General features: G+C 42.1%; 1 protein-coding gene across 3 annotated transcripts; it reads right to left on the bottom strand.

Moving 5' to 3' along the window:
* Positions 1-210: 210 nt before the first annotated feature.
* Positions 211-27,266, bottom strand: LOC104595286 (RNA-binding (RRM/RBD/RNP motifs) family protein). Of its 3 annotated transcripts, none has more exons than XM_010255962.3 (10): positions 27,058-27,266; positions 17,162-17,260; positions 16,496-16,935; positions 16,089-16,131; positions 15,924-15,977; positions 3,484-3,552; positions 3,292-3,357; positions 3,124-3,192; positions 1,006-1,080; positions 211-500 (listed from the first exon to the last, which is right to left on the bottom strand). In XM_010255962.3, exons 1-10 carry the CDS (start codon positions 27,166-27,168, stop codon positions 369-371), a joined length of 1,158 nt encoding a protein of 385 aa, XP_010254264.1. In that variant the 5' UTR covers positions 27,169-27,266; the 3' UTR covers positions 211-368. The 3 variants fall into 3 exon arrangements, with proteins under 3 accessions (XP_010254264.1, XP_010254266.1, XP_010254265.1); XM_010255964.3 differs by having other exon boundaries at positions 989-1,080; XM_010255963.3 differs by having other exon boundaries at positions 960-1,080; positions 27,058-27,265.

Consider the following 27,266-nt stretch of genomic DNA (forward strand, 5'->3'; position numbering starts at 1 on the left):
CGCATTTGATAATATTTTCCAGAGGTGAAATTAAACTCTATTTTTTGGGAATCAACACCGACTCCATTCCCAGAGGCCAGAACAGTACAAACGTTGCAGGGTTCCCAACTTCCCGATGGTCTATGGCAGAGCATTCACTTTCCCTCCTTCCATTAAGTAGGTATTTCTGCATTTTCATGGTGGATGACAAGGCCACACCGAACTCGGATATGATCCCCACAGATAGCTCCCAACACCAACCTTAAAGCAGTAGCCATGAAATGTTCCCAATGTATAGCTGCAATGTACAGTGGGGAAAGTACAAAAAAGCACCATATAGCATATATTTTTATACTTTGATTTTACTTCCAAAGTATGAAAAAAGTCAATTAGTGCTTTTGGTGAAATAGTGCTTCCGTCTTGTGTGAACAGCAGGTCACGTGTGACCACCCTTCAATAAAACTCCCGACATTACCTCTGCTCGTCGCTGCTAGAGTCGGACCGTCGTCACTGGTCTCAGACTGCGAAACCACCAGAAGCACGAATGAACATACTTTTGCCAAACAGAAAATAATACTTCTGTTTTGGAGAATATACTTTTCAAATTTTTTAACCCAAACGGCTTTTAAAGCAAAAATACCTAAGTATTTTGTATACTTTCTACTTTGATATTTTTAAAAGGACAAAAATAGAAGTCCACCCAAACAGGGCCTTATAAGTTAACTGGTTGCACTGGCTTAGCATGTTCAAGTAAAATAGATATCCATGGAGTAATATAATCTATCAGAAAAAAAGGAATAGGGTGTCATTGAGATCACAACAGATCAAAATAACAAGTAGAAAGCTTAAGGGGAGATGATTCTTGAATCAGTACCCTTTTTCCTTCTAATTTCCTTTTTTTTTAATTTTTTTCTGTTAATAAGAAAGATCTGGATATCTACAAAATAAAAGATAAACTGAAGGCAGAACTACAAAATCACCATTGAATGCACAGTAGACCAGTCAATACTTTGGTTAAGATCATGCCTTGCCATTAGCATATAGATTGCCATCCCTAATTCCAACTTCATCAGCTTCGAGCATTGCCATATCAACAAGTGACTGTCATAAGCAAGATGAATGCATATAAGTTGAAGTCATGTTCTCCAGGCACACCTTTTAACATCTAATTCTAAAACTGCACGTTTTTGTGGAAACATGGAATATCCGTCTACACATGCATGAATATGGATCAAAGTCGAACAATTCTGTACAACAATTTTTCTTTTTTGTATAAAGAATTATGTGCAATGTGAAACACTTACTGTCCCGCTCAAGTCCACGTGGTGCAAAGTCAGGGACAATTCAAAGGTCAAAGAGCCCAAGAATGCAACTCGTTAACCATATGGTGAACTTTGAATGGCTGTTACTGGATAATCGAGAATAAAGAATGCATTTAAGAGAATTTATATGGATTTTAAGGATATTAATATTGATGATATTATCAGAATCTATAGTACTCAGTGGAAGAATGTGATTTAATGGTTTGGTCCCCTCCTCCTTTGGGTTCTCTTAAATTGAATCTTATTGACTCTTATATTGGAAATCCAGAGGCCAGGAATACGAGAACTTAGAGACCACACTGGAGAGTATATAATTGTGAACCCTTGACCTACAGGAGATAGGAATTGTTCAATTCAGCAGAGATGCTATCTATTCTTCAAGGATTGCATTAGTTCTCTTATAGGCTCATTAGGTTGGAGGTATAAAGGGACTCACAGGTGATGATAGGGCAGATGAACAGAAAGGGAAGAATTCCCATGGATGTTCCAAAAAGTGAAATTAATCCTTGTGATTTTCACATATACGAGCTTAAAAGTTATTCTTAGAAGAACAAAATCACCAGAATTGTTATCAGTAAGCATGTTCAAATAATCAAATCCACAAAAATTTCTAACTAATAATGCCTCACCCCATCAGATAAACTTGCTAGAGAAGGGGAAATCTGGAGAACTGTATCAGGAACCTGTGATTCTTGGCTAGCCACAATAAGGCTACCATTTTTTTATCAGCAACACAGAAAAGAAGGCTACTATTTTATCTGTGGGGTGGGTAAGACAGGTGGAATGGTGGAACAGGATTTATGTGGTTGGCCCCATATATTTAGGACAAGACTTAGTTGAGTTGAGTTGAGTTGGGTGAGCCAGGTGCCTCTTTTGCACTCATGGTGGTGTAAATAGTAAATTGTTTCCTGCTGCACTCTTGCAGTCTTGCTATCTTTCTTTGACTTCAATAAAAGTTTTTCAGCACTAAAAAGTAAACCAAAAACAGAAGAGAAGGGAAAAAAACATTATGCTAATCTTTTGAGGCTAGCTGACACAAATGTGGCCAATCTTGACTTTTCTTTCTCTTTTGGTGGGGTGGGGAGTAGACCTGTTCGTGGGCCGGGTAGCCCGACGGCCCGGCCCAGCCCCCAATCGGTCTTGGATATGTAGTTAGGCCCTCGGGCCCGAAACACCAAGGCAGATTGTGTTTTGGGCCGGGCTCAGGATTTGTCAAAAAAAGCCCAGCCCGACTAATTTATATAATATATATATTGATAATTTAATATATACATTTTTTATTTTTTTCTTTATAATTTCTCTCTCTCTCTGTTCAGCCGCTTCAGTGGTAGCAACGGCAACAAGTTGAGCTTTAGACTTTGGGCTCGGGCCCAGGCCTGGGCTCAGGCCCAAGTTGTAGGCCCGATGATCGGGCTCAGGCCTTAAAAAAAAATCTGTTAATGAAGAGTGAAAGGCCGACCCGAGCCTGGCCCATGAACGGGTCTAGTGGGGAGGTGGACAATCTAAACATCATGCACCATGTGAAGACGTGAATACGCACCATCTCATTCATAACGTACTGAACATGCATGTAGACATGAGGCAAATGCACCAACCTACCTCTAGTTCATGATCATGATTTCCTGCCTTACTACATTGTGCATTCTATGAATGAACTAAAATATTTAAGACATCCATCATATTCATATATGATTATGAACCACTATATGCATTCTCATTTGCACTTTCCATTTTCATCCCATCTAAGAGGCAACCAGCCAACACATGCACATACTACTTGAGGCCTTTAAGATATACAGATTACAGAATGTGATGAGATAACCTGGAGTTCCTGTTCAGAGCTTTTGAGCCTTTCAGTGTAGTCCTTTACTTGCAGAAAACATTTATACAACTGAAAAGCACACACACACAAGAAAGAAACTATCATCAGTGAGCAAGTTATCAAGCAGAACTTTGACAAACATAGGAAATACAAACATGTAGCAGTTACCTTCGTCAATTGCATACATCGGTAGGAAGATAGCTTCTTAGCAGCAGCCAAGGCCTCTTCCAGTTTCTGAAAAAACATCAAACCACTAGGAGGTGATTATTTCAAATTGCAGATGCTTCAAAGTGATATTTTCAAGGAAAAAATAAAATAGCATACATAATGCCTTGACCTTTTACTGAATAACAAACTTGCCTGAGACTTCTTCTGTAAATCAGAAACAAGCTGTTGTTTCCCTTCCAATTTCTCTTCAAGCTGAGAAATCTGATAATCAAAAAATGAAATGCTAATTGATAAATAAATATAACTTGACTTTCTCGTATTCCTCAATTATGGTAAGGAACTAATTAAGAAAAAATGAGCACAGGTATAGTCCTTATACTTTAAGCAACAAGTAAACAAACAAAAGCAGTAAATAATTGATATGCCCAGAACGGTTACCAGCACAACCTAAATTACCAAATGATTAAAAACACATTTACTCAGTATTTAGAGGAAGCAACAGAGTAATAATTCATATCCAACTATTCTTAAGATACAAGCAGGTAGTTGGGGATAGGTAATGATCAGTTGGGAGTTTCTCAGTTGAATGATATACGAGGAAAAAAGAACAAAAAATTGCATGTGATGTACAAGTTGAACAAATGAAGCTCAACCGTTACAATAACTGAGGCAAAGCAATTTTTAGGAAATGAGAAATCCTAGGAGAGAAAACTTGACTTCAGAAGAAGCTTCTTTTTCTTGGAGTTCACAACCATCCCTGGAGCCAATAACCTAGCTAACTCCTAGCACAAGCCCAAAAATGCCCTGTAGCTAAAGAAATTTGAAAAGAAAGCAAATAATTTAGGAGAAATCCAAGACCTCCTACTGTAAGCAATCCAAGGGCAAAATATAAATATTTAATTGGGTCTACCTCTTTTATATAGAGACCTTTTAATTTTAATTTGTTATCAAGATTAGAAGTTACTGTCTAAAATTGCTACATATCCTTCTCTTTTCTTTAATCTACTATCTTCTCTTCCCATTCTTCAATTTGTAACTGTTCCACCAATACAATAAAGAAATCCCTACTTTGGTCTATTTCTATTGTTCTTATTGTTCCAAGGTTCACAGTATCGATACTCTTGAGAGTTTAGAAGCATCAAAACTCTCACTTTTTTTATTTGTTTGCTTTGAAAAGTTAACACCAGATACCATAACACTATTATTGAGAAATGGCGACTTTCATTCAAAAAAGAAAGGATGTACATGAGAAGATGTACAAGAAGCTCGGACCATCAAGAACAAGGCCAAAAAGAAAACCCTCCCCCAAATTACACTGGCATAGAGCTCATGCTACACAAAAAAAATCCCTATCCACCCCTGCTTTAGCTAATTCATCTAAAAAAGCAAAATAACTTGGCAGCAATCCCCCTAATCTCATTAAGAAGGAAGTCAAATATAAACCGGCCTTGCTGCGACCCGCTCTCCCAACCAATAACATTTTTAGAGTTGCATTCCACCAAATCAAAGATAAACCAAGAGAACCAGCAGCCCAAAGACCAACAAGAAGCACTCAGACTTCAGTTTCAGAGATATCCGAGTACCCAATGGGACCACAAAATCCCACACCAGCCCACCATCATATCTGATTATTAATCCCCCAATACCTGCTTTCCTTTGAGAGTTTTCATCTCCTCTACAGATCCCATCAAATTGCAGAATGAAGGCAGATGGAAGTCTAGGAGGGATTGAGGCATTAGAATCTGGCTCAAAACAAGAAGAATGAAGGGCTTGCAAGTTTCAACAGATTATTAATGACTGAAACCTTTAAAATGTCAAAAGTCTTTTATCTGTATTGGGGAATCCTGAAAACTGATACGTATAGATACTTTGAGCCTTGGTTAGATCAGGCAATTCTTTTGTTCTTTGCCATGAAATTTTAAATCCTAAAATCCTAATGATGCGGCAGCATGTACTTGGTTAGATCAGTTTCAGTCTATTTGTAAGCCCAAAAAGAAAGTAATGGGCCAAAAGGGAGGGAAGAAATGACCTGAAAAAGTCTTTTGGCCTCATTCTCATCTCAAAGGAACTTCACAGAAGAATTGATGAAAACCACAAGTGGGGTCTACTTAGGATGCAACCCTTTTATTGAAGTTGTAGGTGTCATAAGAATAGGGTTTTTAAGTTTTTCTAGAAAAGTTTCAGTTATTCCAAAAATACTATTTATGGTAACTTTTAGGCTTACTGTTCATGGTAACTCATTACTATTTATAAGTAAAATTTTGATTTACTATTTTTAGAAATTTCTGGTGTCTTTATATTTAGTTTTTGTAGGATTAATGAAGTGTTATTGAAATTCTTTAGGAGCTCAAGTCCTCATTAGAATGTCCCCAACTCCCTATGCATCATCACCTATGGATTTGTCTCAGTTTCAAAGCAATTAGAAGTTGGTTTGGATCTATTTCCTGGTCCAAATTGGAATTTGTAAAGGGACATCCAAGTTCACAAATTTACTATAAGTAGAGTTATTGTAATTGAGATTTAGGAAGGACTGGTTTGATGAAATAAACTTAGAGGAGGAGAGAGGCCCTTTGAGTGAAAAAAATAGGAAAACGAGATCCCAAGCCAAGCTGAATTTTGACAAACTTTCAGTCCAAGAGGAGGTTAAATGGAGGCAGCGGTCCAGGAATCTTTGGTTGAAAGGTGACAACAATACTGGTTTCTTCCATAAAATGGCTAATGCTAGAAGGTGTATAAACAGCATTAATACTCTGAAAGTAATTGGGGAGGTGTTGGAAGAGGATAGTAGGATTAAAAATGCCACTGTGGGCTTTTATTCCAAACTATACAGAGAAAGGTAGGAAAAAAGGCCTAGACTGGATGAACTGGATATTAACAGATTATCTGAAGAGGCTGCAGATTTAGAAAAACTGTTTTCAGAGGAAGAAATTAGGGAGGCTATCTTTCAAATGGAAGGAGACAAAGGCCCGGATGGTTTCACTTCGAAGTTCTATAAGCTGGGATGGAAGTTCATCAAGCAAGATCTACTGAAGGTTTTCGCAAAGTTTCATGCAAATGCTTCCCTAGAAAGGTGTCTTAACTCCACTTTTATCACCCTGGTTCCTAAGAAGGAAGGAGCCTTGGAGTTGAAGGATTATAGGCCCATCAGCCTCTTAGGAAGTGTTTACAAGATTCTAGCAAAAGTTTTACCTTTAAGGCTGGAGAGAGTGATGAGTAAGATCATTTCTCCCTCCCAAGGAACGTTTGTAGAAAGGAGACAGATTCTCGATGGGGTCCTCATTGCTAATGAGTTGATTGACTCGCGCAGAAGGGAGGTAAGAAGGGGCTGATTCTCAAAGTGGACATTGAAAAGGCTTTTGACCATGTTAGTTGGAGTTTTCTGGACTATATGCTCACAAGAATGAATTTCAGCTCCAAGTGGTGAAACTGGATCAAGGTTTGTGTAACCACACCCACTTTCTCGGTCCTCCTCAATGGTGTTTCCTGTGGTAGGTTTAAAAGCTCAAGAGGTCTGAGGCAAGGAGACCCTTTGTCTCCCTTCCTTTTCAATATAATTATGGAAGCCTTAAGTAAGCTCACTTGTAGGGCAACAGATAGTGGTCTCCTGCATGGGTTTAAAGTCGGTGAAAGAGATACTCAGACCTCTCTGCTTCAATTTGCTGATGATACTGTCTTTTTCTGTGATTACTCTTCGGATCAGTTGGTCTGTGTTATGGGCCCAGGCGTAGGATCTCGTCACGGGGCGGTCTGTGGGGAAAACTCCTTGCCTTCCCTTGCCCTTGCCTTTGCGGGTTGACCCTATGGTGGCGGACTGAGGGGTGATTTGTTCAAGAGATCACCTACCTCTCCTTGCTCTCTTTCTTGACTGAAAATCTGATACCTTTATTGAATGAAATCAGCTCCTTAAATAGGAGATTACAAGAGGGTTTCCTTCTTGTATTCGGCTAAGGTAGTCCCTCTCTTATCGCAACTTAAACTTCTATCGAAACTCAAACTCCTACTACTAAGGGAAACACAAAAACAGGGGATAAGGGAAAGGTACAGCTGGTGTTGGCGAGCAGGGCTGCTGTGGCCGGATAAGAGTGGGCCCACCGGGATGAGCTGTCGTGTGGGCCCAACTCTACTGCAGGCGTGCACGTCTCTCCTTGTTGCTGTTGTGGGGCGCGTGCTGCTGCCGTGTGGTGCGTGTCGCTGTTGTGTGGTGCGTGCTGCTACCGTGCGGTGCGTGCCGCTAGGCGTGCGGCTGGCAGCCTGTACCGTGGTGCGCTGCGGGGCAGCCTGTACCGTGGCACGCTGCCGGGCAGCCTGTACCGTGGCACGCTGCCGGGCGGTGCATGCCGCTAGGCGCGCTGCTGTGCGCACTGCCGCCTGTGATTGCGACACAGCGTGTTGCCGGGTGTCGTGTCCATAACATTACACCCCTCCTGGACAACGAGCTTGTCCTCAAGCTCGAGGTCGGGGTAGGCGTTGTGCAGGTCAGTCCAGGGGATCCAAGTGGCCTCTGCTGATGGTAGTCCGTCCCAGTCGACTAGAACTTCGAAGGTGCCCTGATTGATGCACGACCGGACCAGAGCTCTAGGTTGAAGGATGGGTCTGCCGTCCTTGAGAGGGGGTAAAGGAGGCACTTGCGTTGGGGGAGTCCCTGTAAAAGGCTTTAGTAGGGACACATGGAAGACGTCATGGATTTTGCTGTGCTCTGGCAGTTCAAGTTGATAGGCAACCTTCCCGATCTGTCGAAGAACCTTGAAGGGCCCGTAAAACCTTGGGGTCAGCTTTTGGGGGCCTGTCGCCTGAGGGAGAGTTGCCTGTAGGGCTGAAGCTTTAGCCAAACGAACTGTCCTGGCTGGAAGGTGGCCTCGCGGTGGTGCTAGTCGTAGGCTACCTTCATACGTGCCTATGCCTGCTGTAACCGTAAGGAAACTTCAGCCAGTAGGGCATCGCGGTCTTGGAGGCTGCGGTCCACTTCTTCCAACCGTGTTGAACCCCGCTCGTAGGAGAGAAGACGAGGAGGGTCTCGCCCATACACCACGCAGAAGGGGGTCATGCCAAGGGACGAGTGGTAGAATGTGTTATAGCAGTATTCGGCCCAAGGAAGGCATTCCACCCAGCGTCGTGGTTGGTCCCCTACGAAGCAACAGAGGTACATTTCTATGGTGCGATTGACGACCTCCGTTTGCCCGTCCATCTGTGGATGATAGGCGGAGGAAAAGGCTAGGGTCGTGCCTTGTAATCTGAATAGCTCCTTCCAGAAGGTGCTGGTGAAGGCTGCATCCCTGTCACTGACGATGGACTCGGGCAGCCCATGTAGGCGAAAGATGTGCGTGAAAAAGGCGTGGGCCACCGACACTACGCTGTAGGGGTGGGACAATGGAATGAAATGAGCATATTTGGAGAAGCGGTCCACCACTACGAATAAGATGGATTTCCCACCAACTTTAGGCAAGCCTTCCACGAAGTCCATCGAGATATCGGCCCAGATCTGCGTTGGGAGTGAGAGAGGCTGCAAAAGTCCTGTTGGGTGTAAGTTCTCCCACTTTTGTTGCTGACATACGGAGCAGTTCTGAATGAAATCCCTGACCGAGCCTCGCATACCATGCCAATGAAAGTCTGCACGGACGCGGTGTAGCGTCTTCTGAACCCCTTCATGGGTGGCGTTGTGGATGCTAGCGAGGATAGCTGGAATCAAGGGGCAATCTGTTGGGAGATACACCCTTCCTTTGTACAGCACAAGTCCCTCGTGGATGGTCCAGTTTGGTTTGGTCGTGCCAGACTGCAATTCTTGTGCCAGGTCTCTCCACATTGGTGATTGGGGCAACACGCTCCTTAGGTCCTCCAGTAGAGTCACGCGGGGCTGGGAGACCGCGCAGAGGTGTGTCGTGTCCTCTTCACGCCTGGACAGCGCACCAGCGGCCCGGTTAGAGGCTCCCGCCTTGTGGTCCACGCAGAAGTCAAACCCTAGCAGTTTGCTTGCCCAGTGGTGTTGGGGTGGAGTAGTAAATCGCTGCTCTAGAAGGTATTTGAGGCTGTAGTGATCTGTCTTGACAACGAAGGGCCTGCCCCACAAATACGGCTTCCAATGCTGGACGACCTTGGCCAGTCCGATCAATTCGCGCTCGTAGGCCGGTAGCTTGAGGTGCCGATCTGCTAGTTTGCGGCTGAAGAAGGCTATGGGGTGCTCTTGCTATTGCAGTACTGCGTCGATGCCTATGCCAGACGCATCACACTCCACCGTAAATTCTTGGTCAAAGTTTGGTAGTTGCAGTACGGGGGTAGTGGAGAGTGCGTCCCTTAGGTTGGTGTAGGCGGTGTTAGCTGCCTCGTCCCATCGAAAAGCATTTTTCTTCAACATCTTGGTTAATGGGGCCGCCAGGAGTCCAAAGTCCCTTACAAACTTGCGGTAGTATCCCGTGAGCCCCAAGAACCCGCGGAGAGCCCTAATGGTCTGGGGCTTGGGCCACTCCCGAATGGCTTGAATCTTGGAATTATCTACCGAGACTCCTTCCCTGCTGACTATATGGCCCAGGTAAAGGACTTGCGGTTCTCCGAAGGAGCACTTAGTTCGTTTCAGGAAGAGCTTGTGCTGCCGTAGCAGCTCCAGAACTGTCCTTAGGTGACGAACGTGCTCCACCCACGAAGTACTGTAAATTAAAATGTCATCGAAAAATACTAGGACGAACCTGCGGAGGTGGGGCCGAAATACCTCGTTCATCAGGGCCTGGAATGTAGATGGGGAATTGGTGAGACCGAAAGGCATGACCAGGAACTCAAAGTGGTCGTGATGCGTTCGGAAGGCTGTTTTCTCCACATCTTTAGGGGCCATTTGGACCTGGAAGTAACCTGATCTAAGATCCAGCTTAGAAAAGTACTGAGACCCATGGAGCTCATCTAGCAATTCGTCTACCACCGGGATCGGGAACTTGTCCTTGACGGTTCTACTGTTGAGCTCCCTGTAGTCCTCACAAAATCTCCAGGTGTCGTCTTGCTTTGGCACCAACAAGACTGGTGAGGAGAATGGAGAGCAACTGGGGCGTATGATTCCCTGTTCCAGCATCTCTGTACACTGCCTTTCTATCTCGTCCTTCTGTAGGTGTGGATAGCGGTACGGCCTCACGACAACGGGTCCTACCCCTGGTATTAAGGGAATCCGATGGTCACACGACCGGCCAGGCGGAAGGCCCTTAGGCTCTAAGAACACGTCTAAAAAATCGACAAGAAGCCTCTCCATCTCTACGGTGTGCAAGGCGTCGCCATGAAGAGTATGCACCTGTGGTTTTCTTGCTCTCATCTTGGTCCCTTTCCAAGTGACCCGTTTCCCATGTAAGTCAAACGTCATGGTCAAGGCACTGAAATCCCATAGGATGGGGTCGAGGGTGATGAGCCACTTAATTCCCAACACTATGTCGAACTCGTCTAGGGTCAGTACAAATAGATCTGCAAGGAATGGTTCAGAATCCACCTGGATTTGGACGCTTCGGCAGATCCCGGGACTGTGAACTCTCTCCCCATTTGCTACAGCCACCTGGAGCCACGGTCTGTCTTCCATTGGTAGCTTCAGTTGGAGCGCAGCCTGCTTGCTGATGAAGTTGTGGGTGCTCCCTGAGTCAACCAGAATCCGTACCTGTTGTCCTGCCACCTGGGCCTGCAGCTGCATGGTTTGGGAGTTTTGGACTCCAGTGATGGCATGGAGGGAGATCTCGAGTTCCAGTGCCGCCTGTTCCTCTTCTTCTTCCTCCAGATCGTCTACCAGAAGGCAGAATAACCGCTTGCAACGGTGGCCGGCTGAGTACAACTCGTCACAATTGAAGCATTGGCCCTTGGCTCGGCGCTCCGCCATCTCGGCCCTGGATAAGCGCCTGATGGGAGGTGTTGTCGTGCTACTACCCATGCTAGTTGCAGAACGGGTATTGTTGCTGGTGAAAGGGCGTTGTTCCCTGTTGGCAGCCATCGAAGGCCCTCCTGCTATAGACCTTGGGTTCGCCGAAGTCGTTGCGGGACGCCCCATGCTGGACGGCGCTCTGCTGATCTGCAGCTTGCGCTCGAAGGCTCGGGCCAGATTCATGGCCGTGACCAAGTTGGGTGGGCTCTGCATTTCCACATCAACTCTCAGAGGCTCAGATAGGCCGACGGTGAACATATCCACCTGTTGGTCTGGCCGAACTGACGAGGCTCTAGCGAGAAGAGTTTGAAACTGCCGCTGATACTCCGCGACGGTCCCGGTTTGTTTGAGGTTAATGAGCTCCCCCAAGGGGTTGCTCGTTAATGGGGGCCCGAACCGGAGGAGGCAATACGACTTGAATTGGCCCCAACTAAGGCCTGGTTCTTCCTGCTCCACTCGGTAGAACCAGAGTTGTGCTTCATCGGTCAAGTGGAATGCTGCCAGGCTGACCTTGTCCTTCTCTTCCGTGCGCTGATTGCGGAAGAATTGCTCACAGCGGTACAGCCATCCAAGTGGGTCACCGCTGCCGCTGTATGAGGGGAACTCCAGATGACTGTATTTAGGTATGATTGCTGCTGTCGGTGTGTCGTTCTGTCACTCACCGGAGCCTTTTGTCCGATCTGGGCGGCGGCTGTGGTTAGTGGCTGCCCCTTCAGGGCTCCCTTCCCTGGTGGAGAAGTATAACTCCAGAAGACGCCGAAGTTCCCTGACATCCTCTTTAACTTCTCTTACCTCCGCGTGATTTTCCACGAGACGGTGTTCCAGCTCATGAACCTTGGACGACAGTTGTTCCATGTCGCCCATGACGCTTGGCTCTGATACCAAAATGTTATGGGCCCGGGCGTAGGATCTCGTCACGGGGCGGTCTGTGGGGAAAACTCCTTGCCTTCCCTTGCCCTTGCCTTTGCGAGTTGACCCTATGGTGGCGGACTGAGGGGTGATTTGTTCAAGAGATCACCTAACTCTCCTTGCTCTCTTTCTTGACTGAAAATTCGATACCTTTATTGAATGAAATCAGCTCCTTAAATAGGAGATTACAAGAGGGTTTCCTTCTTGTATTCAGCTAAGGTAGTCCCTCTCTTATCGCAACTTAAACTTCTATCGAAACTCAAACTCCTACTACTAAGGGAAACACAAAAATAGGGGATAAGGGAAAGGTACAGCTGGCGTTGGCGAGCAGGGCTGCTGTGGCCGGATAAGAGTGGGCCCACCGGGATGAGCTGTCGTGTGGGCCCTACTCTACTGCAGGCGCGCGCGTCTCTCCTTGCTGCTGCTGTAGGGCGCGTGCTGCTGCCGTGTGGTGCGTGCCGCTGCTGTGTGGTGCGTGCTGCTGTCGAGTGCTGCTGCCGTGCGGTGTGTGCCACTGCCGGGCGGTGCATGCCGCTGCCGGGCGGTGCGTGCCGCTAGGCGTGCGGCTGGCAGCCTGTACTGCGGTGCGCTGTGGGGCAGCCTGTACCGCGGCGCGCTGCCGGGCGGTGCATGCCGCTAGACGCGCTGCTGTGCGCGCTGCCGCCTGTGATTGCGACGCAGCGTGTTGCCAGGTGTCGTGTCCATAATAGTCTGTTTGAGTTTTATTCTCAGATGGTTTGAAGCAATCTCAGGCCTCAAAATCAATTTATCTAAGGGTGAACTGTTGAAGACAGAGGATGGTCTTATTGATCCCAGTATGGTTAATGTCTTGGGGTGTAAATCTGGAAATCTACCCACCACCTACTTTGGTCTTCCCTTGGGAGCCAAAAGCAGCTCTGAGAGAATCTGGGATACAACTATTGAAAGATTTGACAGAAAATTGGCAATGTGGAAATCTAAATATTTATTATCAAAGGGAGGCAAGCTCACTCTAATTAAGATTGTATGGTCTTCACTTCCAATTTATTATCTATCTTTATTTCAGATTCCCGCCAGTGTTGCAAAGCTGCTAGAAAAGAAACTGAGGCTCTTTTTATGGGCCGGGTGGAGGAACAATTTCAAGTTTAATTTGGTAAGGTGGAATCTGTGTGCAAATCAAGGAGAACTGGTTGTTTAGGAATCAGAAATCTTAAAGTTGTAAACAAAGCTCTGCTTGGAAAATGGTGTTGGAGATTCAGCAAAGAGAGGAGCAGCCTCTGGAGAAGAACCATTGCAGAAAAGTATGGACTCACAAACCTAGGGTGGAACTCAGGTCCTAGTTTTTCCCTAGGGGCTGTGCCTTGTGGAGCAATGTTGTCTCTATCTCCCCTGATTTCCTGAAAGGAATTAAATACAAGGTTGGCAAGGGTAATCTCTTCAAGCTCTGGCATGACAATTGGTGTGGAGACATTGCTTCAAAGGATAGGTTCCCCTCTCTCTTTGACATTGCACAGGATAAAGATGTTGAAGTGGATAAATGTTTTGACTTGAGGAATGGTGAAGTTATATGGAGCCCTACCTTCAGAAGAAACCTTAATGATTGAGAAATAGGTCCATTAACAGATATTCTAATTCAGATTCACAGCTTCAAGACCAACCCACAAGCAGATGATGAAAGAACTTGGGCTTGGGAGGCTTCTGGAACTTTCTCTTTTAATATAGAAGTCCAATGCTCCTTCAAAAGTAGCCTTCCTGATTTGGACTGCAGCACTCGCCAAGTGCCTAACCGCAGATCGGCTGGTCAGAAGGGGGATGCAGCTTCCTAGTCTTGTCCTTTCTGTGTGGAAGCTCCTGAATCTTCAACCACATTTTTATCCACTGCAACTTCTCTCAGCAGCTTTGAGAAACGGCCCTCTCCCGTTTTGGTGTTTCTTATTGTCTTCCTGTCTCAGTCCTTCAGCTGCTTCAGGGATGGACCATTGAAGGTCTGAATGCAAGAGGCAAGCTGCTTTGAAAGATCTTTCCAGCCGCTATCCCTTGGGCCCTCAGGAAGGAAAGGAACAGCCGGATTTTTGATAATCTTTCCAATGACATAGTTTCTGTAAAGAACAAAATTATAGGTTTTCTTTGTTCCTGGTTAGGTGTACAAAGAGCTTTCACTGGAGTTCAGTTCATTCCTTTTTTGCAAGCTGGACCTTTTTTTATCTGATCTATCAGATCTTTTGTAAATTCCCAATGTACAGGTCCTCATTGTACATGGGCTGGTGTATCTGGTTTCCTTTTGCAATACAATACTTTACCTTTTTCAAAAAAAAAAAAAAAAAAACTGATTGTTGCTGGGGATTTTTCTCTCGTATTTTCTTCTCTTCACTTTTTTTTTGTTTTTGAAGATAAATAAAAATGAAAATTTATTAGAAGAAGAGAGGAGAATACAAGAAAGGGTGATAAGATATCACCCACCAAAAAAGACCAAAAAATCAACACCTTCCAGCCCTCCAAAAATAAGAACCTCCCAAGAACTCAATACATCCAGAAAATTCAAACTCATCCAAACCCAAAAACTAAAAACACTCCACCCTGAAAGAAGCTGAAAAAGAATCTTCTACCCTCGATTAAACCTTATCTGAAGCAGATTCCTTTTCTAATTCCATGCTCCCAAGAAGAAGAGCCCTAACATTTTGATTAGATGGACCTCTGTTTCCAAACTTTTTTCCAGATCAATCTTCTTCCCTGCCTTTCTCACTTTATCCAGAACTACCTCACTCTCTTCCTCTTGGCCTTTATCAATCTTTTCACAACCTTCATTCACTTCCTCCAACTCTCCCCTCTTCAGATTATTTTCTTCTTCTTGAGAATCCAAAGCCATCTCCTTTAAAATCCTCTTAGAATCGTCCTTCAAAATATCAAGTGAGTTGATCTTTTCAGTACCTTTCTGAACTTTGGTTTTCGTCTTCACACCCTTCTTCTTATATAGACTCTCTTGAACTTATCACTTGGACCTGCACCCAGAAGACCATCCTTCAAACGGCGAAAGACTTTGGTGACATGAACCAAATGTCCTTTGCTTTGTACCTTTATAATTCTTCAGGTATCTGACGTGTTGCTATCAATATTAACCACTTCAAACCCATTTCCCTTCCTTTTCTGCCTCAGAGCAACACTTAATTCGCCCACCATCACCTCGAAGACATCTACTGAACTCTGCGACTCTCCTTCCAAATCTGAAAACTCACAAAGGTTCACTCTTTCTACCTCTTCCCCTTGTTGAGCACTACAGACATTCTCTTCACTTATTTCTTTATCTAACTTCTCACTTATTTATCTCTATGCTGTTTACTCTTAACAGTAAGGGTTTTCTCTTTCTACTTTCTTGTTCATTCTTTGGTGGGCAGCAAGCTGCCTACTTGCTTTACGACCCCTATTCTGAATCAACCAAATCAACCACTCCTACTTCTATTCGCATACACAACCACTCCTACCTTTTCATTCTCTCATCATATACAGCCCCTGTTCTTCCTCCAAATCCTCTTTCAGCTTCCTATTTACTCACCAACAGCCAAGTATCAGAAGGCCCCTAATTTCTCCTACATCAAGAATACATACTGATGAATATCGTTCTACCTGATTGACAAAACCTTAAGTTTTGAAGAATTAGCTAGCAATCTTCTCATCTCATTATGACTATTGCACTAAATTTCCAGAATTTAACCAAAATTTAAGGTCCAATTCCTAGTGGAATTCCTACAGCAAGAAAACCAAACAAAGGGCATTAATTTAGAACCTCCAAAAAAAATCATAAAAATGCTCATGACAACTTAAAGAAGTTGGCATACTCTTCCAAGAATCAGAATATAAATGGTATGCAAACCTCTTTTTGGAGATCCTCACGCCTTTGGATTGAGAGCTCTAGCTGTTCCTTTGCCTAATAGCATGAAACACAAGCAAAAGCAATCACCCCATCATCATCAACATCTTAAAGTGTATGCATTGACATCACAAAATAAACCAGCAAACATAAAGACGCTAAATTCACCTGATCATAATAATCATCACTGGAGTTTGATGATAACTCTTTACTGTTAGAGGAAACCAGAAGCATAATTAAATAAAAATCAGCAATATGCTACAAGCCTATGCCATTTCTTAAGAATGGTCTTCTAGAAAAGCCTACTAATTCAACAATTTGATAGAATTCTTTAGGAAGATGGAGAATGCCCCAAAAATGAAAAAGAGAGACTTGACATATGACCTTTCCCAGTAATAAAATTCTTGCTTGGTAGTAATTAATGTTTTTTTTTTAAATATGAAGTCAAATGGAGTAATGTTACCATGCTGCAAGACCAAGTCTTCACACAACCAGGGGATATTACAGAAAACATTAACACAATGGAAATTATAACTAACCTTTTATTCCTAGCAACAAAACATAATTGAGTTTACCTGGTCCGCTTCTTCAACTGTTGATCTTTATCCTTGTCTCTGCTTCTGTCATGACCACTGCTACTCCTATCTCTATCTCTGTCCCAGTCCAAATCACGATCCTTTTCCCTATCTCTATCAATATTCCTATCATGCACTTGCTCATTTTCTTCTTGATCTCTGTCTCGGTCACGATCTCGATCTAGGAAGTGATCTCTTGTTCGATCATGATCATGTCTACGCCCATGTTCTCTTTCTCGTTCCAGATGTCGGTCACGAGACCTGTCTCTATTACGATAACCCTCCCTCTCATTGTCATAATTCCTATCTCGATCTCTGCCCCTATCCCAGTCCAAGCCTCTATCCCTCTCAGAATCACGATGGAAATTTTCACGATTAAAATTTGGTCTTGTACCTCTGGTCTTGACTTCATTTACTCTTACAATGCGACCACCAATTGTCTAATTTAAAGTTCCACAACATCAGAAATCTAGAAAATTGAAATCAAACATAAAAGACAAAATCTGATATACATAGCAGAAAGTGGAGCACCATGTACTAACAACACAATACAACTCGGAGCTCCAGTCAAATAAAGAAGAACAACATACCTTGTCATTTATCAAATTATTAAAAAACACCACTTACAAAAAATAAAGAAAGGAAGGAAGAAGAAGAAGAACATACCCTGCCATTCATATCATTGATGGCATCAATTGCAGATCTAGGATTTGTAAAAGTAACAAATCCATAGCATTTTCCCCCTACTTCTCGATCATTAATTATCTGGAAGAGGAATAGTAGTCAACAGAGGCAGTCTTCCCAACGTAAAATAAGCCATCAAGCTCTTAAATGCATTGTGCACCCTATCACTGCTTTTCAATCAATAATTAATTCTCAGATTAAAATTAAAAGACTATCCTAGATCATACAGGGAACCCAATCAAATTAAATTGTGAATTTCATCATAAACTGAAAGAATGATTAAAAACAATAGGGAAATGAATAAACTATAGAAATTCCAAAAGAATAAAAAAGTACAACTTTCCATCATTTTCTATTCATATCCATCATGTAAGTAGCTTTTCCGGTACCTTGGTTCAATAATTCATAATAAGAGAGAGAGAGAGAGAGAGAGAGAGAGAGCATGTCACCCACAGAATTAGCACAAGATGGACAAAATGGCAGGGTGCATCCAGAGTATTGTGTGATAGGAGAATGCCACTTTGATTAAAAGGAAAATTCTATATAACAGTTGCAAGGTCAGCTATAGTGTATAGAGTAGAGTTTAGGGTATGCTGAAATAGATAGTGGAAAAACTAGAAAGGATAGGGTCGGAAATGAAGTCATTCAAAGGAACAAGGAGTATCTCCAAAAGATGATAAAATGAAAAAATGTAGACTAAGATGGTTGGTGATGTGCATAGAAAACCATTAAAAGCACCCATGATCTATTGCAAGTTGAAGGGGCTAGAAGGGGTAGGGACAGACCAAAAAGCACATAGGTTGAAGAAGTAAGAGATGATTTAAACACTCATAATTTAACAATGGATATGGCGTTAAACAAAAAGAAATAGTGAAACAGAATTAATGTAGCCGACCCCATATAGTTGGTATAAGCAAAAAGATTATCCCCAAATCCTATTTGGGGATGGGTTTTTTTTTTTTTTTGAAAAGGTAAAGTATAATATCATTGAAATGGGCAAAAAGCATGTACAAGGAAGAGCTATAGATATAAAAATACTGCCCAGTCCTATATCCCCAAACCCTGTTTTACAAAAAGATTATCAAAAACCAAAAAGGAATTATAATGTCTGCCCTTAAACATTCTATATACTGCCAGCCAAGATAACATTTTTCCCAAAGTTTTGTGAAATTTTGTATCTTTAGAATTATGTTGACTCTTAAAAATCCTTTTGTTTCTCTCCGGCCAAATGCACCAAAAAACCACTTCAGGAGCCATATTCCATGCCAGTTTTCCCCTCTTTGTGAGACCTTTGACTCTCCAGCTCTTCACAAAATCCACCACTGATTTTGGGTAGCAACTAGGGGTGAGCAATCGGCTTATTCAGTTAAAAACCAATCCAAATAAACTGAAATTTTTAAAACCAACTTTGAAATGGAAAACCAAACCGAAACCGATATTTTTGGTTCGGTTTTCAGTTATTTCGGTTAAAACCAAATTTCTTTAATATATTATATATATAATACAATATATATACATATACTATATTATATTTTAAATACTCTATATAATATATAACATATATATTAATATATATAGATATATATGTATATGTATATGTATATGTATACGTATATATATATATATATATAAACTTCGGTTTTATTTCGGTTTTTTTGGTTAACCAAATTTCAAAACCTAAAAATTGAAACCAAAACCAAAATTTTGTAAAACTGAATTAACCAAACCGAATTAACTGAAAACCAAAGTAACTGAAACTGATATTTCGGTTCGTTTTTTTTTCAGTTTTAACCATAGTAATCAAGGCGTCGTCTAGGCAACTAGGCACCCACATAGGCAACAAAAGTGACAAGGCGGGCACCTCTTATAATATATGTGTTAAAAGATTATTATATGCTATATATATCAATTATACCTTGTTTTAATGTTTTACTATTGAAATTTAAAAGATCAAAGGGTTTTGAGGAGAGAAAAAGAAAGAAAGAAAGAAAAGAAAGACTTCAAAGAAAGTAGGTGTCGCCTACTTCCTCTCTCTCTTTCCTATCCCAAACAAAGTTGCTAGAAAGCTTGAAAAACTTCAAAGAAATTTTCTTTGGAGGGATTGGGAAGAGGAGAAAAAAATTCACCTAGTTAGTTGGGATCAAGTCTGCCTCCCCAAGAATGAAGGTGGTTTAGGCATAAGAAAGTTGAAAACATTTAATTCTGCTCTTCTCTGCAAGTGGATTTGGAGATTTGTGACTGAAGAGGAAGCTTGGTGGAGATCTCTCATTGCCAGTAAATATGGAGTAGAGTGGGGTAACTGGAGAACTAGGGACCCTCCTCCTAGCTGGGGAAACTCTCTGTGGAAAAGGATAATGAAGAACTTCTCTGTTCTTGCTGAAGGGATTTCAGTTAAGGTAGGAAATGGTAGCAGAACCAATTTTTGGAAGGATCCTCGTGCTTGGATGGTTCTCTTGCCGAGTCTTTTCCTCTCCTTTTTCAGTGTGCATCCAATCAAGAGGCTTTTGTTGCTGAGTGTTGCAGTTTGTCTGGAGAGTCAGCTGTTTGGTCCCCTACCTTTAGAAGAAATCTTTTCGACAGGGAACTGGAAGAGATGTTGAACTTGTTGACTATTCTTCAGAATCAAAAGGTGGATTTCTGTTCACAAGATAAATGGTCCTGGAAGTGGAGTCCAGATGGTGTTTTCTCTGTCAAGTCTTTGGTTTCCAAACTTTGTAGAACAAGTGTTTCTGATTTCCCTAGCTCTCAGGTTTGGAACCCCATTAGCCCATCTAAGTCCAACTTCCTGGTTTGGACTATGGTGCTGGATAAATGTCTATCTAGAGCTAATCTTGTGAGAAGGGGCTTTCAGCTTTTGGACACTGTGTGCAGTCTGTGTGGGAATAATTCTGAATCTACTGATCATTTGTGCATTCACTATCCACACTCCTCTCAGCTGTGGAATTATTTTTTCAGTTATATGAACTTAAGATGGGCTATGCCAAGATCGGTTAAGGAGCTTATGTGTTGTTGGAACATCAAAGGGCTTAACAAGAAAAGGAAGATAGTGTGGAAGACCATCCCTAGTGTTGTTTTATGGTCCATCTGGTCTGAGAGGAATAGTAGGCTTTTCTGTAATAAGGCCTTGAGTCCAGAAGATTTAATACAGAAGACAGTGGGCAAGTTAATCTCTTGGGTGTCAATCTCTGAAGAGTCTAAGGACTTCTACCTCACTAGCAGTGAAGCCCAAAGCACCAGCTCTAGGGGAATCAGCAACCTGCCCCATAGGAGAAGAAGACATTGTTGGTATATTCTGTGAGTTGTCACCATTGTTGTTGGTGACAAGATTCCCACTTGCCGCATGACCCTTCTGTTGTTTCTTGTCCTTTCTCAATGCAGCTGGCTTCAGGTGAGGATAAAGGACCCAACACTTTTCTTTTACATGTCTCTCACCACCACAATGAGTGCACTTAAGGTGCTTCTTGTCTAGATGTTTGTTTCCCTTAGTGGAGACCAAGGCTGAATGTTCTCCAAATTGTTCAATTGGTTGAGTCTAAGAGTCAACTTGCATCTCCTTTCTCCTGACTTCTTCATTCCTCACTAGATAATAAACATGGTGTAACTCGGGCAATTCATCTCTCCCTAGAATTTGTGACCTTATACCCTCATGCACTGGGTCCAGGCCCGCCAAGAACTTAAAGACTCTACTCTCTTCAATCTGCTTATCATGTCTCTCCTTGTCCCTGGCATTTTCCCAATCCAATATCAAGTGATGGTCAAGTTCTTCCCAAAGGCCTTCCAGAGTTGCAAAGTATGTTGCAACTATCATATCCCCTTGCCTTAAGGCTGCAATGTCTTGATTCAATCTGTAGATTCTAGCATTGTTTTTCTTCTGTCCATAGGTCTTAGACACCTTTTCCCAAATCTTGGCTGTTGTAGGAAAGTGATGAACAGTCCTGGCAACCCGAGGAGTCATAGAGGCAAGCAACCAGGACATAATCGTCGCATTCTCCTTGTGCCACACAGCATACTCTGCACTGCCAACCTCAGGTTCCTTCTTGTTCCCATCTAAGTAGCCTGCGAGATCACGGGAAGTAATAAAAAGCATTGCAGAAACGGACCATTCCCTGAAGTTGTACTCATCCAGCAGCACACTTGTAATCTGCAAGTTGTGCAGATTAGGGTTTTCCAAATTTGAAGACCTTGCAGCAGGTCTGTTGTCCCTAGAAGAAACCTCTCCGGATACTGAAGACATCTTGACTGTAGCCTCAGTGTAGATGGCACTGTTTAAGACTAGCCGAAGTGATCACAGTGCTGAAAGAGAGACTAGTTGCAGAGTTGAAGGTTTAGACAGCTCGCAACACTGTTTCAGACTTTCCGAGACTGTCACAGTTCTGAAGCAGTTCAGTTACAGCAGCAAATGAGGTGTTCTGGGCTGGTAACCGACCTGAAACTAAGGGCTCTCCACCACTGTGCTATGCAGACTTCACTTGAGCTTCGAGTACTACAACTGTAGAGAGAGTTCTTCCCCTTACGGCTACTGCTAGGACTGCTGAAATCAGTCCTTAACTAGGTTTGTCCTATACAGACCTCTCTTAGTAGCCGAATAGCTACTATCTACTAGAAACAGTCTAGTAGGACATCAACGTCTGGATCTTACTTCCCTTGCGCCCTACAACCAAGGGAAACCCTAGGTTCGAACCTTGTTTTGTTCTCCTACAACCCTAGGGTTTCACAGCAGCAACCCAGAGAAAAAAAAAAAAAAGAGAAAAGAAAGACAACAAGAGAGAAGAGATGGCGTCGGCTGTAACCAGGAAGGTGCTTAATGCTCTGATACCATGAAAGCTGAAGTGCTCTAGCACATCTATTTGTATTTTTCTCCTACTTTTTCCTCGTTTTTTTAACAAATCCATTAAGAGTTTTGGTGGTATAATATCATTTGTAATTACTATTTTCTAAAGCATGTTTCTTTCTCAGAAGCATAAACTTTTTTCATTGATTATTGGAAGCAGAAACATTTTCTACTATGAGTATCAGTTTGATACTTTTTTTGGAAATGTATCAATCCCCCCCCCCCCGACTTGAAAATTATTGTCCACTGATAAGGTTGAAGTCATGATGTCCAACTCTTCTTTCTACCACAAGGCTATGTTTCATTCAGAAAACCTGTTTTCTTGTAATAAAATAAAATTTATGAAAAAAAAAGAGCATTAAAAGGAAGGTGACCAAAAGTCACCCGAGAGAAAAAGAACAACAACTTCCAAAAAGTTTCATTCAGAAAACCTTCACAATAAGTTTTTATTCCAAAATAAATTTCCCCATTATGATGCTCTAGAATCAAATGTTTCCAAATAAATAGGATTATGACAGATAGGCAATACAAGTTTAGGAATGAATCAATGACAATAATAGAAAAAGAGAAATTACAATTGGTGGCCAAGAGATAACTAAATGTGACCACTACCATATAATGGCAATTCATAACAAGAAATTGAGTAAAGAGGATGCTACCTATATAATTAGAAAGAGGGTGGATTAAATGGGGAGGTGTATTGGGAGTGCTGTGTGACTGGAGAAAGGCAATCGGATCAAGAAGAATTTTTATAAGATGTAACTTCTTGGGCAATAATTTAGTGAGGAAAAGAAAACTTCTTGCGCAATAAGCAACACAACATAAAATGAGCACAACAAAGATCAAGATGTTGAGATAAATTAGTAGAAAAAACTAGAAAGCATAGATTCAAAAATAAGTGCATTAGTGAGAACCTACAAGTGGCCCCAATAAGTGATAAAATGAGACAAAATAGATTAAGGGGGTGGTTGGCAATATGATTGGTTTTCTTTTTCAGAACAAAATCATAGATATTGGTAAACAACACCTAAGATGCTTTAGACATCTGCACCATCTACAGCAATAGTAAGGAGCAAATGGGGGTTTGGGTTAGGGAGAGAAATTTTCTTTATGGAGGATGGGTGGTGGTGAGGATTATGAATTTTCTGTAAGGCTTGGATGGGTATCTAGAGAGGTGAGGTCTTCTTATGGGGTGAGTGTGTGTAAAGGGATTATCAATTTTAATAGGGAGTTTAGAAGTTTCACAAGGTTTTCAGTAGGAGAGGGCTCAAAAGTGAGGTTTTGGGAGGATGATTGGTGTGGGGTTGACAAGTTAAGTGAGGTTTGTCCAAGATTATATAGGCTAGCTGAGGGTGAAGTGACAATTAAAAGTTGTTATGAAAGAAGGGGAGATCAGTTGATATGGAGCCCAAAATTCAGAAAGCCTTTGCTGGACAGAGAGGTGGATGAATGCATCTCTCTGTTGGGGAAATCAGAGGATGTGAAAATTTCTCCTTGGAGGAGGGATGAGCTGTGGTGGAAGGAATGCTCAAATGGAAAATTTACTGTAAAGTCTTGTTATCTAGCCCTCAGCAAAAGCAATTCAGAATCAGATCAAATAGAAGGTGTGTGGGGAAATCCAGTTCCCCCAAGAGTAGAAGCTTTTGCGTGACTGGTGGCTATGGACAGTGTCCTGACTGTTGATCATTTGAAATCAAGAGGCTTCCACTTGATCAATAGGTGCTGCTTATGCAAAGAGCAGGAAGAAAATTTCAAACATGGTTTTTTTTTTAATGCAAGATTGCTATTTTCTATGGAGATTGTTTACAACTTTGTTTGGGGTATCTGATTTTCATCCAAATTCAGTCTCAGAAATTTTTTCTTTTTTTTTTTGATAATTGAAATAATTTTATTAATCAGCAATAGACAATAGTACAAAGTCCCCAAGGAAAGGCACGAGTTGCAACCTCTCCAGGCTAGTTAAGTACAGATTTCCAAATTAATAACAACTTACAAAAAAGCACAAAAAAGATCTTCCCTAGAAACCCCCTGTTTGGCTAAAGCATCAGCCAAAGAATTAGCAAACCTACTAACCCATTTTACCTCAACTCTCATATTGTTGGTTAACCACTTTACTTTTTTTATGAGATCTTTGTAGCCCCAAATGGTGGTATCCAAGTTTAGGAGCCACCTTGTTACCACCTGGGAGTCCCCTTCAACTAGGAAATGCTCCACCCCAAGCTGGTTGGCGATCTGAATTCCTTGTACTGCAGCAAGGATTTCTGCCCTTATGGAATCCCCCACTCCCACCGGTCCTAAGAATAGGGAAATTATGTTGTTGTCCTTATTTCTCAGGATACCCCCTATACCAGAAGGCCCGGGGTTGCCTTGGCTGCTTCCATCAAAGTTCAGCTTGATGACACCTTCCAAAGGCGAAACCCATTCTAACAGAATTCTATCCTACTTTGTTGAAGTGTTAGCTATTACTAGCCAATTCCTCCACAAGTCATCAAAGATATCCACAGTTTTAAGCCAATGGATTGCTCTTGTTAGGATACAATCCTTCATTTCATCTAACCCTCTTTCCTTCTCTAAGAAAATTCTTGCATTCATTTCCTCCCAAAGAGTCCACAGAGTGGCTGCCCTGACACATTTCCACATGACCTTACCTCTTCTAGTGTGCCAAACAAAGACAGATGGGTTGAATAACAAGCTTAAATCAGAAGGCATAGACCACCTACCTCCAAATAAACAAAGGCTCCACCTCCAGATAGTTGTAGCAAAGGAACAGGAGATCAGCAAATGGAAACAGTCCTCATTCTCGGCCTTACACAAGGAACACCAATTTGGGGAAAGACAAAGCGAGGGTCTCTTTTTCTGTAAGTTTTCCAAAGTATTGATTTTCCCATAGAAGACTTCCCAGTAGAATATAGCAATTTTTTGGGGAATAGGTCGCACCCAGACTTCTTTGATAGGGAATCCTTGGGAAATGGGGTTAGAACTAAGGGATTTTAGAAAAGAAGAGGAAGTAAAAGTACCTTTTGGAAGAGAAGTCCAAACCCTTTGATTAGAAGAAGTGGGGTCCAAGCAAATGGATTCTAGTAAATGAATTAGCTCAATAACACAACTCGACTCACCATCCCTTAACCCTCTACAAAACCCAAAGTCCCAGTTTAAAGATAAGGGGTTTAACGGGCTCGGGAGAAAAGTTGCAATTGGCTCATGTTTGTGAAGGGAAAAGGAATAAAGCGAGGGGAAACAATCTTCGAGGGGTTGAGTACCCACCCAAACATCCTTCCAGAACATAATAGCATTACCAGAACAAGCATCATACCTGATGAATCTGAGGAAGCGAGGGAGAATACCATGTATAGCCTTCCAAGGTGTAGTAAGGGTAGCTCGGCAAGATATCCCGAAATCCCAACCATTTCCTACACAACCATGAAGGTGAAGGTGGTTTGGGGCTGCATCCCATTCACATTTTGCTGGAACATTTGGAAGGAGAGGAACAGAAGAATTTTTTATGACAAAAGTTGTAATTTGGACAGGATAGTAGCTGCAATAAGCAAATCAGTGGTCAACTGGGTTTTGATTCACCCAGAATTCAGTCAATGCGCAAGGGAGGACTTGGGGGAAAACTTAGGGGAAGTGTTGGGTTTTCAAATATGTGATTTGGAAAATTTGTATTGAATCTGGGATTCTTGTATTCTTTTTTTGATGTAACGGATGATGCCTCATCACCACTAATTTGTACTCTTCCTTTTCTTATTTTAATGAAATTATTTATTTACTTATCAAAAATATAGTAAGGAGCAATTTGATGCAAGTCAATGGTTCTAGAAGAGTTAGGAAAAGGATAAAAAACATGGATAGAAGCAGGAATAACAGATATGAAGAATCATAATTTGACAGAAAAAATCACCATTGATAGTGTCAAAGGGAAGAGAGAAATGGTGTGGCTGACCTAAGTAGTTAGGACAAAGCTTTCTTGAGTTGAACCAAATTGTAATATAGGACTTAAACCCAAGTGAATTTTTAACTTAATAAGGAGGTTTAAAACAAGAACATTGAAAAATATTAAGGAAAAAGAGAAATAAATCCTTCATTGTACAAAAAACAAGTCCCAACTCCCAACCAGTTTAACTCCAAACAGATATTTAAGTTATAACGTTCACAAATCAACTTGCAATATTTGAGCACTAACTTACAGGCTATTTCAGAAAATTAACAGCAATATTATCTGAAATGAAAGCCCTATTCACAAGCCAAATCTTTAACGGTATTGTATTAATAAGATTCAAACAGCACTGGCTTAATTGCCCTCATATTCTCGGCTTACATGCATAAATACATGTCAAATAAACCAACAAGTATGATACATAATGAACCATTAGAATACTAGAACACACTTCTGATGGTTAATTCGGAAAGAATATGGTCACTTTTCACAACACCACGGTCAAACCAAATCACAACATAAGATAAGAACAACACGCTCAGATCAAACAACAGAGAGCCTGAGCTATGCCTTACTTTTCAATGTTTGATAGTAAGCCTTGGATATGATTATCAACCAAGTACGTTTAAGTAGATGTATAAGAAATAAGAATAGCCTAGAAGGCTAGAACTATCTCCCACTTTTCCCCCAACATAATACAACCAAGGCTTAAAAGTTAAAACCACAGGAAGACAATGTGAGCGCTTAGCAACTCTGTTGGGAAAAGATAACTCTGCACGCTTAAGATGCCAACTCCCAGCAGATTGGAAGTTTAGATCTCTTTCCACCATTAACATCATATTCAGTAAAGCTAAACTGTAAACGCGAAACTTTGGTTGAACTAGTAATCAACATGTCCACAACTTCACACAAGTTTTGGAAACTGGAACCCAAAAATGGCAATGAGGACAAAAGTTTGCTGGAATTTTCTCATCTTTTGTCCAAAAAGAAAATCGAACATATTGAGTTATAATTTCAACTAAGGTATGGATGCTCGACGAAAAGCCCTAGTTATAGAAGTAGAAACAGCAGGAAAACGAAAATTCATGAAAGAACGGGAAAATAGCAGACCTTAACGGCGACGACAGAGCCATATAAATCGAAGACTCTGCGAAGGCTGTCTTCAGTACAATCGTAGGGGAGTCCTCCCACATAGATCGAATTATCGTCGTCGATCGTCATCTATTTTTTGTTGGCGCTCGCATAAACCCCTTCGGAGAGGAGCCTCTGCAACAAGCTAAGAAGGAACTCCGCTTTCTGGGAAATGTTTTTTTCGGAAT

Source organism: Nelumbo nucifera, chromosome 2, assembly GCF_055504915.1.
Source record: "Nelumbo nucifera cultivar China Antique chromosome 2, China Antique-T2T, whole genome shotgun sequence".
Lineage (NCBI taxonomy): Eukaryota > Viridiplantae > Streptophyta > Magnoliopsida > Proteales > Nelumbonaceae > Nelumbo > Nelumbo nucifera.